Source organism: Trifolium pratense, linkage group LG2 (assembly GCF_020283565.1).
Source record: "Trifolium pratense cultivar HEN17-A07 linkage group LG2, ARS_RC_1.1, whole genome shotgun sequence".
In the NCBI taxonomy this organism is placed as follows: Eukaryota; Viridiplantae; Streptophyta; class Magnoliopsida; order Fabales; family Fabaceae; genus Trifolium; species Trifolium pratense.
Window position 1 is genome coordinate 18,094,141 of NC_060060.1, and position 18,315 is coordinate 18,112,455.

The following is an 18,315-nucleotide window of genomic DNA, read 5'->3' on the forward strand; positions in this document are numbered from 1 at the left end:
ATTTAATATGGCCCTTCTCCAAACTTTAAACTAGCATACTTGGACTTATTAATAAGTTTCTTAGCTTTCTTTCATTGGATTGTCCACCTTAATAATTGGCATATTTAGCAAATCAATAATGCTTAATCTTACGAAACTTCCACGGACGAAACACAAGAATGACCTGGCAAACCATTTTGGCGGGTCCTGGCCTCTTTACCTTTCATCTTCTTTTTCTTTCATTGTATTAATTAAAAAAGGAAAATTGAACAAATTGAGGATGGGATATACATATACACACACGTCACAACAACTCTGTTCAATCCCTTCTCCAATAACAACTATAACAAGAAATACTATAACCCATTCTCCTTACAACATCTTGTTCCTTATTAACATGTCGAAACCAGCACAACTCATTCTCCATTAAATTGAAGCTTATAATTTACCTCTGAATTTGTTGTGTTTCTTAACAATTGTTGAGAAAGATGAATGTTTTGGGATAAACATGTCAGAATTCACAAAAGAATTATAATAGGTTTGTGGTGAAGAAAAGATTAATTAGTTTCAGATCTCACGGCATAGATGGAAGCAATGAAGTTGTTTGAAATTTATTTTATTTTCGAAAAACCCATGTCACTAGTTGCAAAAAAAAAAAGTCTCAAGGGGTAATTAGCACGTGAGATGCACGGATTCTTGCTTTTCGTTGAACTGCCGTTCGTAACATATAGCAGTGTTGTTAGCAAATTAAATGGCAATACACCTACACTATGTTAGTTACACGTCGTATTCAATTTTTATTTTCCTAGACGACCAACACAAAACAACACAACACAACAACCCTATAAATAACCAAAGTCTCCATTGGTTTGTAGCATCACAAAATGGCACTCTCCAACTTAAAATCTAATAGAACAACTCTTTCTTCTCAACTCAATAAAATCTTCATTGCATTCCTCTTCCTTCAATACCACAATGTCAATTCACAATATTCACAATCACCAATACCATCACAACAACTGTCACCGTCAGAAATCTTTTCTTTTAGCATAACCGAATTCGATGAACAAAATCAAAATATATTTCTCGGTGGAGACGCCTCAACCTCGGGTGGCATTCTAAGACTAACAAAAACCGACGAATATGGTAAACCACTCCAAAACAGTGTTGGACGTGTAACACATTTCACACCGATTCACATTTGGGATAAAGCTAGTGGAGAATTAGCAGATTTCTCCGTTGGTTTCTCCTTTAACGTGAACACAAACGGTTCAAGACTCCATGGAGATGGATTTACTTTCTTTATAGGACCAGTTCATTTCGAGTTACCAAAAAATTCAAGTGGAGGGTATCTCGGTCTTTTCAACCCAGAAACGGCACATATTCCAGCTAAAAATCCAATAATAGCTATTGAATTTGATAGTTTTACAAATGGTTGGGACCCTGCTGCACCATCTCAATTTCCTCACATTGGAATTGATGTTGGTTCTATTGATTCGGTTGCGACCGTGAATTGGCCAATTGATTTTGTGCAAACAAATGCTTTAGGAGTAGCTAGTATAAACTATAATTCTGAGTCTAAGAAATTGAGTGTGTTTGTGGTTTACCCTGGGAGTGAGAGGGAGGGAATTAGTGTCTCTTCTATTGTTGATTTGAGGAGTGTTCTGCCTGAATGGGTTAGAGTTGGTTTCACTGCTTCCACAGGAGAGTTAGTTGAAACACATAATATTATCAATTGGTCATTTGAATCAGCTTTGTAATTAACTAGAAGTCAATGAAACACATATAGGAGTCAATGATTTCAATAAAATGGAGTTTGAGAAGCTCTAGGAGTTGGGTGACTACAAGAAATTTGATTTTTGGCTGCGCATTTTTTAGTTAAAAGTCGTTGGCATAATTACATACCTAATTTTGTCATCGACTTTTAACGAAAAAATGCATTACCAAAAATCAAATTTCTTGTAGTAGTTTAATAATATTTTCAATAAAACGATGTTTATTTGTTCTGGATTGTCGGAAGATAAGTGATTTCATGATTTCTTATGTTAATATATATGTACAAAGACCAACTAAAAATTTGGTCTAATTTATGTTACTCATCCAAACTCGTATTGTTTGTGATGGTGTGTTATTCATGACTTGTAAGTAGCTGGTTAATTAGCATTTCCACGTTTTGCGTCAGCTTCTCTTGTACTTGTGCACTCCTTCGCTATGTTGATATATAGTGCTCATCTTTTGTGTCATCTTCCTTCTTTAATTAATTTAATTAAGAAAGAAAAATATACATTGAAATCATTGATTTTCTTTCTATGAGAAAGATTCGACTATATACTAACTTAAGAAATCACTGATTCACATTTTGATCCACTTAATTGCTCTTGATTCGCCTTTTACCCTAATTTCGGTTGGTGCTCCGTAATAAGGGTTCTATCTTAAAGGTCTTACTATCGAGTGTTTTCGAAACACTTTTTAAACATCTTAATAAGAGTAGAGGAGTATTATCAAGCTAGTAGAGTGAATGGAATTTTGGGTTGCAGGGAGGGCATGCTGGTGCAAATTGGTTGGCAGCCTCCAAATGGTTCTTTTGTGAAGCTTAATACGGATGGAGCTAGGAAGGATAATGGTAGAGCTGGTTGTGGAGGAGTTATTCGAGGTAGTCAAGGAGAATGGCTTGGTGGTTTTGCTAAAGGGGTGGGATCTTGTAGTGCGTTTGTGGCGGAGTTATGGGGAGTCTATGAAGGATTGTCGTATGCAAGAAGAATGAGGTTCATGCTTATTGAATTAAATATAGATTCAGCGATGGTGGTCCAAGTTATAAAGACAGGTAGGTTGAAAAGTCCATTTGGCTTGACTTTGGTGAAGAATATTCGGCGATTGGTTGATATGGAGTGGGAGGTTCACATCACTCATGCTTATAGGGAATCAAATCAATGTGCTGATGCGCTGGCGAACATTGGGTGTTCTATAGATAAAGAGACCATTTTTTACGAGACTTTCCCTTCGCAAATTAGAGAACTATTCTTAGCTGATATGATGGGGATTAAGACCCCTAGAGTAATTTATGTGTAATTTCTTTTTTCATTGGGCTTAGGCCCTCTATTCTATCAAAAAAAAAAAAAATTTATGAAAATACATGAAATCAATTCATTGAGAATTGAAATGCTTAACTTTCTGAATAAATAATTTCTTTAAATAGAATGCTTAAAAAATATTTCAGAAGTACTCATCATTAGCATTTTGCTTAAGTCATAAAACAACTAGTTTTTCTTTTTCTGCGGAATGATTACGCGACAACACTTAATTTACATATTACACATCACACATTAAACGGTAAAGACTAAAGAGACATGCATTGTTTTTCTTCTTTTTGGTGCAATTTTTTTAGACATTCTTTATTAAGTAGTTTTAAATATCACAAATTCAACACTGCAATGAGATCCATCCAATTCAACTATCGATTTGGATTTAAATTATTTTTTAGCTTATAAAAATTATTACTTATATAAATAAATATTTATGTTATATTCATAAGTTTTTACTAACAAAATTTGTATTTTTATAAACTATTTTTTCATAAAATACTTTGAAAAAATTATAATAATATATAAAAGTTTATTTAACATATAAACTAAAAAAATAAGTCAATCCAAACGGAACACCCTAAAAAGAAATAGAAAAAAAATAAAAGAAAACACATTATCATTTTCTTTTTCATATACTAAAATATGAATTAGTATTACACTACCTATGAAGCACGGACACAGACACGGACACTGAGACGTCGGCACCGATAAAAATTTGGAAAAATAACATAATTTAGTGTAATTATAAGTGTCGGTGTCGGACACGAACACCAACACGTGTCTGACACGGACACGCCTAATCTGAGGAGTGTCGTGCTTCCTAGTACACTACACATTGATGGTCTAAGATATTGGAGGGTTGACTTTGGATGTTATTTAGTGGTGAAAATTTTTGCATCATCACAAATATTTAAACATACTAGTATGATACCCGTGCCAAGCACGGGGGCAAAACTTTAAAAATTTACTTATTTTTGTTTACAACATAAATAAAAATTATGACGAATAGAGTAACAAAAAACGCATGATAAAAAATAATGGTCGATTTTTAGAAAATCAAATAACTCATAATTTCTTTTCGTGATATCTAAACTAATGGTCAAATTTTAGGAAATCAAACTTACGATTTATTGACACCATTAACAAAAATATATCATCAAACGGTGAATCTCATTTAAAGTAATAACGGATTTGTGCTACATGAGCTCACACATCTCGATGCATCTTCGCATAATATCGATGAAAGTTATTTTTATATCACTGTAGTTGGTTGTGTATACCACTTATACATAATCCACCTTAACAAAATATAAATGTTTTCTTATAAAAAAAACGATTCAACAGGAGAAATAAATAAAACAATTGTCAACACTATTTGAAACTTCAACATATTATTTTGAAGTGTGTTTCATAATAGTCATCTGTTATTCATAATAGTCTGAACTGCAAAAAAAATGATGTGAAAAAAAAATACGAAGTTAGAAAAAAAATACACAAATAATAATAAATGAAATTTAAGGAACATTAATAGTATATTATAGTGTTAAGAAATAACCTGAAAAGTTTAGAAATCTTTATACGTTCTGAAAAACTTCGCGATAGACAACATTTGTGGTCTCACTACAAATATTATCATCTTCATCCAAAATCAACAACTTCAATCCCTTTCTAGATGTAACGCGAGAGACAGCAACATAAAGTTGTCCGTGAGTGAAAACGGGCTTCGGAAGATAAATGCCTACATGAGATAAAGACTGGCCTTGACTTTTATTGATGGTCATTGCAAAACAAAGAGTTATTGGAAATTGCCTACGCTTAAATTTAAATGGTAGGCCAGGATCACTTGGTAGCAAATCAAATCTAGGAATAAATATTTTATCCCCCGCATTTTTTCCTGTAATGACCGTAGCACTTATACTTTTCTTCCCTAGGTGGGTCACTGTTAACCTCGTACCATTACATAAACCTTTTGCCTAATCAACATTTCTCAGGAGCATAACAGGACATCCCACTTTTAGTTTCAACTTGTGATTAGGAATCCCCGAAACCTTGATATCATTTAAAAATTCTGTTGTGAACCAATCTCCTTGAATCTCGGAATTTTCATCTGATCGAACACAGGAGTCAGAGCTTAAAAACTCTCTCTCATCACCGGGAATCAGTGACATAAGATAATCATTAACATACTCAACTGATTCAAGAGTCGGGGCAAGAATTCCTCTTTCTTGAAAAAATTGTGGATTGTTAATATTATCCAGAAAGTTTGGATATACAAAATCGACCAAAGACATCAACGGATTTGTAGTATCAGTTATAAGCAAGTCTTCAGGGATTTTAATATTGCTCTGACCATCTCCATCTGCATTGTCATCACCGTCACCAATTGATAGTATCCATTTACCAAAATCTGCAATTTCTTTTTGTTCAGCCGGTATAGATGATGCACCCAATCTCATATTCACATTAAGTCGCATTACAGTACAATGAGCCCATACTTTTGAAGAATTAATTGCCGAAGAAACAATATCTTGTCTTGACCCTCTCCTGATTACAGGTAATATCTGTCTGAAATCACCGCCAAGAACCACTGTTATACCACCAAACGGTTTGTATTTGTTGAGCGGATGTTTCTTTTCCATAATATCTCGCAAAAATCTATCAACACATTCAAAACATAGTTTATTCATCATTGGTGCCTCATCCCAAATTATTAACTTGGCTTCAGAAATTAGCTCTGCCTGTAGACTATCCTTTTTAAAGTTGGATGTAGACAACTCATTAATCTCAATAGGGATTCCAAAAGATGAGTGTGCAGTTTTTCCACCTGGTAATAACAGTGATGCAATTCCGCTAGAAGCTGCATTTAATACAATTAAACCTTTTGATCTAACAGCAGCAGACAATGTTTTCCATATAAATGTTTTTCCAGTACCCCCATAACCATATAAGAAAAAGAAACGACCATAACCTGAAAGAACGGATTCCATAATCTTATCATATGCATCCCTCTGCTCACTGGTCAACATGGATAATAGAGAATCATGTGTCTTTGCCAATTCAGTCTTGTCATAATTAAGGGCATCTACGATAAACATATTGTTGTAGGTCGGCATGCCGGTACGATCTGGCTGTGGCATAGACTTGTAATTCTCAAGAGTTTTTCCATTTAAAATAAGCAGTTTTTCAATCTCTATTAAACACAAATTCTTCAAATCATTTTCACTAATTTGTAGATCTGCAATTTGTGAATTAAACTTGTAAAATTATATGTTTACAAAATATAAAATTCAATAATAATAAAATAATGAGTTAAATAAAATTAGAAATAACCTGGAATTTTCAATTCCCTCCTCCTTGAATGTAAAATGCCAACGGACAACAAATGCCATGTTGCCTCCCAAACATCTTTAGCGCTTGTCATCGTACTGTTTGTTAATAGAAAAACGAAAAACCTACGCAATTGATGACCGGAACCCAACAAACTTGATTCAGTTATTCCATCTATAAACTCTTTGTCATCATCAAGTAAATCCAAAGCATCACATGCTTCTTGGAAGGTGTCATATGTGTGACCCTTAACTGTTTTTAGACATTTATATCCCTTACAACCTCTCTGCTGAGTAAGCAATATTCGCATATAATACATTTCACCAACACCAGGGGGTGTGTAATGAAGTCTTCCAATACAATAACCTTGCTGGCGTGGCTGCCACCTTTTTTCATCCTTCACATATGTAAATCTTTCTGGAAATTCAGCATACGTTAAATCTCTCCCTTCTTCATATACACGATTTGCCTCAAACCAAGCAAGAAACATAGTAGATTTTCCCTCATTGTAGTTCACAATTGAATTCATGTCATGAGAGCCTTCATATAAGATAGTTTGTTCATTATGCAAATGATATGTCAATTTAAGCACAGGAGGCCATTTTTGGTGTATATCAAAAGCCAATATTCTCCAAACAGCCTCGCAAGGTGAAACGTACCTATATCATAAATAAATATTCAATCAATTTATGAGATTTAATATCCTATATCATAAATATTTGCTTCGCTGGAGTAATTAGCCCAATGTACTTTGTTGGATCTATGGTGTTTTCCTCATTTTCAGCATCAGCGTGCTTAGTAGATTCAACAGCAGAACTTTCAGAAAATTTTGCCATCAGATTCTCTGTAGGGTAAAACAATAAATTTAGTATAATACAACCTATGGTGATTTAAAATAAATATTAAACAAATAAATAAAGTATACTCTACAACTTTAGTTAATACCTGAGTCACCTCAGCAGTTGTATTATCGTCCTTCAGACTTACACCATCAACTACATTGTCGCGTTTAGTATGATTCAAAATTCCACCATCACCAACCACATTTGTGTCTTCAGCATCAACAACACCCTCATCACCAGCGATGTTATTTTTCTAAAATAATCCAAATTTAATAGTTACATATGATTATAGATATTTAATGTTTAACTTTATTAAAAAACGATACTTTATACGGTTCACTAACCAAAGATTCTACATATTTAGCTTTGAACTTTTCAATCAAAACAGGGTCGGCCACAATCTTCTTGACCTTAAAAGATTTTTCGTACATGCCAAAAGGATCAACATTGGTTTCAACCTTAAAAAGATATGACTTATCAACCAGATCACCAATCTCTTCTGGAATATCGGTCAAATTACCCTAAGTTAAACAATAAAGATAAAAATGAGTCATAAAGTACAAAGTTTATAAAAAAAATTAAATAACATATTTGCATACCAAACCTATAATAAAAAATTCTAAAAGAATTAAATAAATTTAATTTAATATATATACCATCCCAAAAGCTTCGATCATATCAGCACAAGATTTATTGAATAGATCGGTAGCATCACGATCAAAAATGAGAAAGGTAGCAGAATCAGTATGGTCAATAACTTTGACCTTAATCATGTACCTAAGTTTATAGTGAAACATAGATTAATAATAAAAATAATAATAATAATAATAATAATAATAATAATAATAAAAATAATAATATGAAAATAACCTTGGAGAGACGTTGATGACATGCTTGTTGCACTTAGGACAAAAGTACATAGCTCATCTGGATAAACTTTTTTATTACAGGTGCACGCAGTGTACCACCATTCAGAACCATCGATAAACTTCACCGTACCAAATACAGCAAATGTCTTTTCCTGAAATGTTTTTGATAATCTCAAAATTTTTTACGGCACATATAAAAATAATATAGAATAATAAGACCAATTTAAATTATATATAAACACCGGAAAATACAGAGTTTTTAATTATCAATTGTGTACTACAATATGTTGTTACCCTTACCACACTACAATCCTTAACTCCCTCAATAGTTGTCATTGGCGTCAAATTGAGAAAATCATCCTCATTGCTAACTTTAGAAGTATCTTTTAATAGAGAAATACCAGGTGATGGAGTAGCACTTTTCCCAAGCATCCTACAAAATAGATATATTAAATCTCTGACTTTTTAGTCGGATAGTATATAAGCCTTTTTTAAATTGGTATGAATATATTGAGGTTACTATATTCGTGAAATTTTTAGTTTTTTCATGTTGGAGTGAACAGATCCATCTCATATTAATATATATGGTAACAAAACTTCATATTTAAAAAAAATCTCATATTAATATATGGGCAAAATTTATACGAAAATAAAAAATCAAATACGTATATCAAAGGATAAGAGATGGAAATGAATCTAGCACAAAAAAGTTACTTGTTTTTATTAAAAATAAATTTTTTAATAATAAAACAAAAAATATATATGAAAATTAATTTGAAATTAATAATTTAATTATTGCTACCTTTTCTTGAGATCAACGGCAGATGTGTAAACAGAATTGAAAACCAGTTTAGTGGCATATATGGTGTTTTGAATAGTTGGTTGACCTAAAAATTCAAAATAAAATCATATCAGTCAATTATTTAACATTTATATATATATATAAGTTAGTGATAGTATATTACATGAATGATATTACCTTGGAACATTTTGACTTTGGCCAACAAAACAGCAACGACAGCATTATCTGCTTCACCAGATGCGATAAAAGCGTTCAACTCGTCCGCATAAGGTCCAAAGAGTGTAACTTTGAAACAGAATCTGATATATAAAGACATAAGTCAGTAACAATATTGAAATCAACATTAAAGTATAAAATATTATTTTAATGATAACGGTTATTAAAATATATATATATATATACCCATCGTAGTTCAGCTCTATAGGAATCATCTTTGATTCGCTTCCATTTCGAGAATAAACCTTTTCAACACCCACAACTTTCAAGACTCCCATCACATCTATTATATCACATAGAAAGGTCTTAGTTTTATAGACAAACGAAAGTTTATTTAATTTTATGCTAAGTATATATTATAGACAAACCTATCAAATAATCGGTATCATAGTTATCATTAAAAATCTTATGAGGTTCACTGATCATGTATATATTAGCAGGTATCAACTTGTCATCAAATTTTTTGATTTTAGTTCCAAATTGAAAATTAATTTTATAGGCATGATTGGTGGTTCTATATGATCCCACATTAGTGGCAACACTAAAGTTGCTTATGGAATACACATGACCCTCAGTGAGTTCCTTTTCATATTTGTAAATTAATGTTCTTCGAACTGTTGCATGAATGTAAATATATAGAATAATAGTAAACCAAAATATATATATATATATATATATATATAGAATAATCAATAATCAATTGCCGGAAAAAAAAAAATTATGCCTATCAATATCAATTTGTATTGAATGTAAATAATCAATTCCCTTTTTATATATTATTATTATTATATATTTGATTATTTGAATTTTTTGTGTAAAAAAAAATTATATAAATAATTAATAACAATTTCCGAAAAAAAAAAACTACATATTATGTCTATCAATATAATACAGATGTTGTGACAAATTTCCGGAAAAAAAAAATTAAATTAAATTAAATGGACAAATATATGAATGTCAATATATAGAATAATCAATTGCCGGAAAAAAAAAATTATGCCTATCAATATCAATTTGTATTGAATGTAAATAATCAATTCCCTTTTATATATTATTATATTATTATATATTTGATTATTTGAATTTTTGTGTAAAAAAAAATTATATAAATAATTAATAACAATTTCCGAAAAAAAAAAAACTACATATTATTAGTGAGCAATCTCATATATTCCTGTTTTATAGTATATCCTACAATTAGTGACAAATCTCGGTCATAATACAGATGCTGTGACAAATCTCGGAAAAAAAATTAGTTAACATATTTCCTTTTTAAAATATCTATATTCAATACAAATATTGTAGGATGATTGTGAGCAAAACATTTGAAATTGAGCAATAAATACAAATATGTGAGGATAAATGTGAGCAAAGCATTTGAAAATTTGCATTAAATGAGGCTTAGAAAATAAGCCTCAAATGTATAGTATTAAGATTATTTGAGTACATACGCATAAAAAAGATATATTAATTATTTTGAAATACACATTATTTAATTTTTGTCTCTGTTTACCTTTTTTCTATCCAACTAAAGGAATTACGGAGTAGTCTCTAAAATTAAATGTAGATATTCAGTTTATACTAAAAGAAATGTATGTGTCCGAATACTTTGTAATCACCGACTAATTAAGGATTTTCCTATAGTATATGGATTGAAACATTGAAAATGTTTTACGAAGGTTTAAGTTTCTATCCTCGAGACTAATTAACAAATTCTAATTGAAAATGTTTTACGAAGGTTTAAGCTTCTATCCTTGAGACTAATTAACAAATTCTCCCTACCGTGAATTAGTCAAACTAACCATTTAATCGGATTCGGACATTGGAGGGTTCAATCCTTAAAATAAATATGTGTAGCTTAATAGATTAGTTTATGAACCGGTAGAAATTGTTTTTATAAGTTTAGCTCAATTGATAGGAACATTGCATATATTATGCAGGAGCTTTCGAACGTCGGACATTCCATTTATTCATTTTTATAGTAGAATTTATAGCCACTAAGACCACTGAACAAAAAAAAATCGGAATGGAGGGTAAAAAACAAGATATTTGTTGCATTGTTAAGTGATACTCTCAATGAATTTGTAAACATTTTTTAACCATCCCCTTGAGCATATTCCTCAACAATTATACACCCTTCTCTTTGTTACCTTGTATACCATGACCGTTTTCAAAAGTGAGACATATTCAAATTTCTTGTAACCATCATACATTGGACTTATAAGTAATTTTAAGCTTCTTTTCCCTTGGTTTTTCCACCTTAATTAGCTGGCAAATGACAATACACACCTCACTATGTGAGTTGCAAGTCCTATTCATTATTTCAGCAATTTGTTCTATATACTTTATTTTCATAGACAGCCAACACAACACAACACAACCCTATAAATAACCACAATCTCCCTTGGTTTCTATCATCACAAAAATAAAATGGCTCCCTCAAACTTAAAATATAATCCAACAACTCATTCTACACCACTTATTAAAATCTTTATTACTTTCCTATTCCTCCAATACCACAATGTCAATTCACAATATTCACCAATACCAATATCATCACCGCCGGAACCATCACCGGAACCGTCACCATCACCATCATCACCACAACCACCGCGACCAGAAAGTACCGTTTCTTTCACCATTGAACAATTTAAGGAAGATGATCCCAACATATTTGTCTTGGGTGATGCCTCAATTTCTGACGGCATTGTAAGCCTAACAAAAACCGACCAATATGGTAAACCACTCCAAAAAAGTGTAGGACGCGTAACACATATCACACCTATTCACATTTGGGATAAAACAAGCGGAAAATTAGCCGATTTTTCTACTGGTTTCTCCTTTATCGTGAACACAAATGGTTCAAAATTCCATGGAGATGGATTTACTTTCTTTTTAGGACCACTTGATTTCGACTTACCAAAAAATTCAAGTGGAGGATATCTTGGTCTTTTCAACCCGGAAACCGCACTTGTTCCATCTCAAAATCCAGTAATAGCTATTGAGTTTGATACTTATACAAATGGTTGGGACCCATCTTCACCATCTCAGTTTCCTCACATTGGAATTGATATTGGCTCTCTTGATTCAGTTGCAACTGTGAATTGGCCTATTGATGATTTTGTTGAAACAAATGCTTTAGGAGAAGCCAGTATAAGTTATATTTCTGAGTCAAAAAAATTGAGTGTGTTTGTGGATTACCCTAATAGTGAGAGGGAGGGATTTAGTGTCTCGTATGTTGTTGATTTGAGGAGTGTTCTACCAGAATGGGTTAGGGTTGGTTTTTCTGCTGCTACGGGAGAATTAGTTGAAACACATGATATCACTAATTGGTCTTTTGATTCAGCTTTGTAATTAGAAACTCTTTGAGTTTGGGGAGTTTAAGAATTACTTTCAATAAAAAGATGCTTCTTTGTTGTCGATTGTTGAAAGATCGATGTTTTTACTATTGCATATTTTATTATGTTGAAAGATGTATGTGTCTATATATATTACAATGCGCACATTTTCCTTTTGAACAAAAATACCCTTAATATGTTAATTTGGTAACTTTCATTAAATTATCTACACTCGCTTTGTAAATTTACATCCACTTATTAATATAAACCCACACATTTTATTATTTTTTTAAACAAAAAATTAATAGCTTATAAATCGTACCGTTTTTTCTTCGATCTATTACTATTCTGTGACCAATATATGATGATTAAAGTCATTGAAGAATATGTGTGAATGACGGTGGTTCTGCATGTGTACAGAATCGCTACCAAGTAATAAAGTAGTAAGTTATCGTCTCCACAGGGATTGTGTCAAAGTTATTAGTTTGATTGAGAATTAATGCTCTTAAAAATAAGTTAAAGTAAAAGGTTTTGCATTCGCTTTGTTTGTTTGGAAGGGGAGTTTTGACAAGTAACAATAAATAACAATTAAAGTAACGAGCAATTGTAATAAAGAGTTGAGTTTCAGATGAGAACAAGCTAGTTGTTAAGTACTTTTCGAATTCCTCCCATATACTTGCTTGGTAACTAGCGTTATATCTTCTTACTATTGACGTAATATCCGGAGATTAATTTCTATTAAAGTAAGCTTAGTTTAGCTATACTTACTTCTATTGTAATCTGCTTAGGGTAAATCAATTAAACTAGGTTTAGCCTTCGTTATTTCGTGTCCTTACCCTTAACGGGTTCAGCCTGCAATAGGCATCCCTACGTTCCTAATTTAATAAGTTCTCTAGCGTAACTGGTTTCCTAATATCAGTACAAAATTTAGCTATGTGTGACTCTTAATCTCTAACCTCACCGCAAATACTGAATTTAATGGTCTCATGTAAGTGGGTTATAGTATCCTCTTAATCTCTTAGATGTGTCACGATATCCACTTAGACCCTAGTTACTAACAGAATATGCGTACGTTCACATATGCTAGTGAATAAAACGATAAATACAAATACTGACAGATAATAAATGACCCAAGTTTTCCTCACTTTTGGAAGCATAATTTCTTCCTCTATAGAGAAGATCACCTCATGAGCTCTGGAAGGAGTAAGCGCCAAAAAGCCGACTTAACTGAATAGTAACCACTTGATTCATGCTTCCAACACAAAGAATCATCTGTTGTAGAGATTGTTGAGTGGCCCTGAATTTTAGGGAGACTTTCTAAGAGATTGTTTCTCCATCTCGAGTCGCAAACTCATTGATCTTCAACCCAACTACCCTACTAGTATTCTAGGCTGAAACTAGAAAGAGACTTTGGAAATGAGTCCTTAGTGGGGCTCCTCTCCCAGCCAAGGATCAAAACAGAAGGAAGTCATGCAACCATTACCAACCTTTTTAGTCACCCCCTCTGAAAATCAATCCGAGATAGCATCCTCAAGATCACCTAGAAAAGACACATTCCTCCACCAACAAGAGACCCTCGTGAGACCCTCCGTAGATCCTCAAGCTTCCCTCAAAGATGAGGGGAGAGAAATAATGAGTCATATCTCGCCAAAATTATATCTCTCCAGAGACCCACCCCTCTAGAAATTAGTCTCAATCTCCATTTACCACGCAACGCTAGATTCACGGCTCGAAGATCTCTGACCCCAATTCTCTATCACTCTTTGACTTACACATGCACCTTGCCCCAACTAACCCTATCTTTCTCCAAATTTTGACAGACATTCTCATGAAAGATAGATAGAAAATAGGTACGGAATTAATTGAGAATAGAGTTCAAGAAGACCACCCTACCTACATGACTCACAGACTTATTCCTACAAACTCCCAATCGCTAAGCTAAACTATCCAAAAGAGGTTGCTAGATTACTTCTTTTCGATGATTTGTCCCAACAGGTAATCGAAGATAAATAAAAGGAATACACTCAATTCTACAATGAAGAAATCTTAGCCACCACCAAAAACTCAGAACGAGCATTAACACCCATGATACTTCTCTTTAAAAAAATTAACCTTAAAGCCCAATGTAAGCTAAAAATGTCCAAAATAGGTTTCAGAGACCACAAATTTTCCATCGAAGCTTCTCCAATAAACATGGTATCATTTGCATATTGAAGATGAGGGAAAGATAGACATGTGTTACCAACTTTGAACCTTGTAAACATATTTCGCTGCTCCGCACTTCAGATAGCCTCACTTAAACTCTCGTAGGATATTAATCTCCTTCGTTGGACCATATTGGTATTAACCTACATAAATTTTATAAATTCCACCGTTGGATTGAAAGTTTATATCATATAGATCATTTATGTAAAACTTCAGACAAATCCAAAATCATTTGATATGTTATTGATGAGATACATCAAAATTAACGGTTTACGTCTTTTTTATATGTCGTTCATCTTTATGTATCGCAATAACATATCAATTTATTTTGGATTTGTCTGAAGTTTTACATAAATGATCTATATGATATAAACTTTCAATCCAATAATAGATTTTATAAAATTTATATCAATTAAAACATTATTGAGAGACGTAATATTTGGTGTCAAACCAGTTGGTGTCATTTGATCCTGACCTATATATATTTATTCAATTCACATTACTTTTTTTTATCAATGTAATCTTTTTCTTTTTTAAAACGGATAATTTGAGGGGAATAGGAAAGCAATTTGAAAAAGAATGAGGAAAAAAATATCAATAGTTTTTTTTTTATAGAATAAAAAAAATCCCTACTATTAATTCTTATTTGGTGTTTTTTTTACTAAATTAATTCGTATTTGGGTTAATTTGTATAATTCTATCTATTTCTTATAATATTTCTTTGAATTCGTATTTGACAAATTTATATTTTGACTAAAATCATTAATTCTTATAATACTTTTTTCATCAAGAAAATTCTTTTTATTTCTAATATATCAAGTAAATTTTTTATTCGGTCAAAAAGAAAAAAGTAAAAAAAAAATTTGTCAAAAAAAGAAAAAAGTAAATATTTTTTATATGTTCAATCAATTTTTTATTTACCGTTTTAATTTTTTACGATTTAGTTATTTTATACTATTTTCTTCCATCAATGAATTAATGCAGAGGCATATTTGCCATCCATAATTTATTATCTCACTCTTATAAATACCACTAATATAAGAGTGTTTTTTATGCAAACCAACCAAACACATTCATTCTTCTCTGGTTAGCTAATTCTCTCCATTCTTCTTTTTTTTCTTCTTCTTCTTTCTTAACACTTTCTTTCATATTATTATTTGGTAATTAATTGTTATATTATGTGTAGTTAATAAGGACATATTTTTATTGATTTTATTGACATGAATCCATTGCTTCATTGTCACAAATAGGTCTTTTGAGATTGTGAAAATACTTGAAGACTCTAAATAGTTATTTATACAAAGAAACTCTAATCAGGTATATTTACCAAACTCATACTCATGCATTACATTCTTTTATAGCACTTTTTATTTTCTTTATATCTATGCTATAGCACACTTATGATTTGAGGTAATCATTATTTTCTGTTGAACTAAATCGTACGTTAACAATAAAGATAAAAAAACCAATGGTTAGTTGTATAATAGAAATGATATACTTAGAATATCTTCTTATATTATAATATTCTATTATAAATAAATACTCTTTGATCTTAAATATAATTATAGTTCAAAATATATTTGATCAAAAATTGAATTAAATGTTTCAACTTTTATTAATGTTTAAGAATATATTTCTATCTTCGTTCAAAAAAGAATATACTTCTATCTTAGTCAAAAAAAAAGAAAAAAGAAAGAATATATTTCTATCAAGTAGTATGTTATAAGTATTGTGCATGAGGTCCTAAAAAAAAAATTGTTGTCAAATACGATGTAAAGTGTTTTTCTATGTAGTTTTTGAAATATGTAAAAATATAAAATTCCACTGCTTGCTAAGTCAATCACCGTTTTCTTTCTAGAAAAAAAAAAGACAAAGATAATGATGTTGGTTATTTTTACTACTTTGTCATTTTTCCCTTCTATTATGATTCTTTGACTCTTCTCAATCAAATAACAAACATGTTACTTTATACTATTGGATGCATTTTGTCCATTTTGTATTTCTTAACTTCCTAATAGAAAACAATATTCTTTTTCAACATATGTAGAAATATATTATTATTTTTAATGATAAATATATTATATATATTAATATAAAAACGAAAAAAGCATAAGGATTAGAAAAACAAAAAGGTACTAGAAGTATACTACATCCGAACCCAACAAACTCTAAGGTAAGACAAAAAAAACAAACAAATAAACTTCAAGGATGCACACGACCGACATACTAGAGCCCCCTCAAAAACACCACAACGAGATGAAGAACACTCTTTAGGAAGAGATGAGCAAGGATTAAGCATTGGTGGGACAAAGTAATAAGAGGGTCTACAATCCCCATGACACTCCAAAAACTCCACCAGTTTTAGCATAAAGTAAGGTGAATACTCCGCTCATAAAAGGAATTGAGAGAGTTAAGGTTTTTACCTAGAAATCACTTTCAAGATAAAAGTTTCACCTATCGACGAGACACTCGACATAAAAGGTCCTTCCAAAATAAAAGACGTCATTTCGAGCTTTCCAGATAGTCCACACAATAGTTTGTCAAATTAACAATCACCCCAATCAATTTTTTCTACTTATTTTCATGCCCAAAAAAGTCTAAAATTTTTTATAAAGACACCAGCTCCACACCCAATCAACGGTTTTAAATAATAAAAATCAACGGTTTTAATTATATAAGAAACAACTCTTGATGGCATTGGTTTTAATTATATAACGGAGTTAATTATTATATAAGAAACAACTCTTGATGGCATCAGTTTTAATTCATATAATTCAACCTCCTTGGCAATCACATCAAATTTAAAGTATATATAGTATATAGCATATAAATACAATGAGCATATATTTATATATTGTCCTATAAAGTATTACCTTATACTACATCTTGATAGGTTCATATGATGAACTTTTCTGGTATACCCACGATTTATTTATATGTTTTAGATAAACATTATTTTTTTTTTCGAAATTATATTCCAAAATACTCCTAATTTTTAATTATATTCAAAATTATTCCTAGCTCAAAATTTTCCAAGGTGAGAAGTCATGGGAGTGCATCTTCTCACAATATTTTTTTGATATGGTGAGAAGTCTCATTTCGGGAGCTGTGACTGCTTACCTTATTTTCTGTTTTAAAAAATATTAATGGATAATTAATTAAGATATAAGCTAATTGTGATATTAACTTTGAGTAAAAAAAAAAGGTTATAGTTTGAAGAAAAAAATAGTTTCCTATATTGATTGTCGTTTTTTAGGACAAGTTCAATAAAAAAATATAGTTTCCTATATAGGTTCTCATTTTTTAGGCCAGGTACAATAAAAAACAAAAAAAATTAGTTTCCTATATAGGTTCTAGTTTTTTAGACCAGGTTCAATTTTGCAATCTTAATTTTTTTTTCACTATGAATTTTCATAGGTAAAAAATATTTTAGAGTGTGTTTGATAGTCAAATATGATAAATAGGTATAAAATTATTAATATACATATTGAAAATATTAATAAAGTTTAATCATAAAACAAATACAAAAGTTAAAAGTTAAGATATTATTATGAGTCATATGACAATAATAAACATCATATATAAATAAATTTATACATATATTGTGTGAAAATATAATTAAAAATAATATATAAAATATTTAAATATACATTT

General features: G+C 31.0%; 2 protein-coding genes and 1 pseudogene across 2 annotated transcripts; 2 read left to right on the forward strand and 1 right to left on the reverse strand.

Annotated features, from left to right (window-relative positions):
* Positions 1–863: 863 nt before the first annotated feature.
* Positions 864–1,739, forward strand: LOC123903763 (lectin 9-like). The gene has a single exon (XM_045953363.1). It carries the CDS (start codon positions 864–866, stop codon positions 1,737–1,739), a length of 876 nt encoding a protein of 291 aa, XP_045809319.1.
* Positions 1,740–5,028: 3,289 nt separating this feature from the next.
* Positions 5,029–9,742, reverse strand: LOC123904298 (annotated as a pseudogene).
* Positions 9,743–11,548: 1,806 nt separating this feature from the next.
* On the forward strand, positions 11,549–12,472 carry LOC123903764 (lectin 9-like). The gene has a single exon (XM_045953364.1). It carries the CDS (start codon positions 11,549–11,551, stop codon positions 12,470–12,472), a length of 924 nt encoding a protein of 307 aa, XP_045809320.1.
* The last annotated feature ends 5,843 nt before the right edge of the window (positions 12,473–18,315 follow it).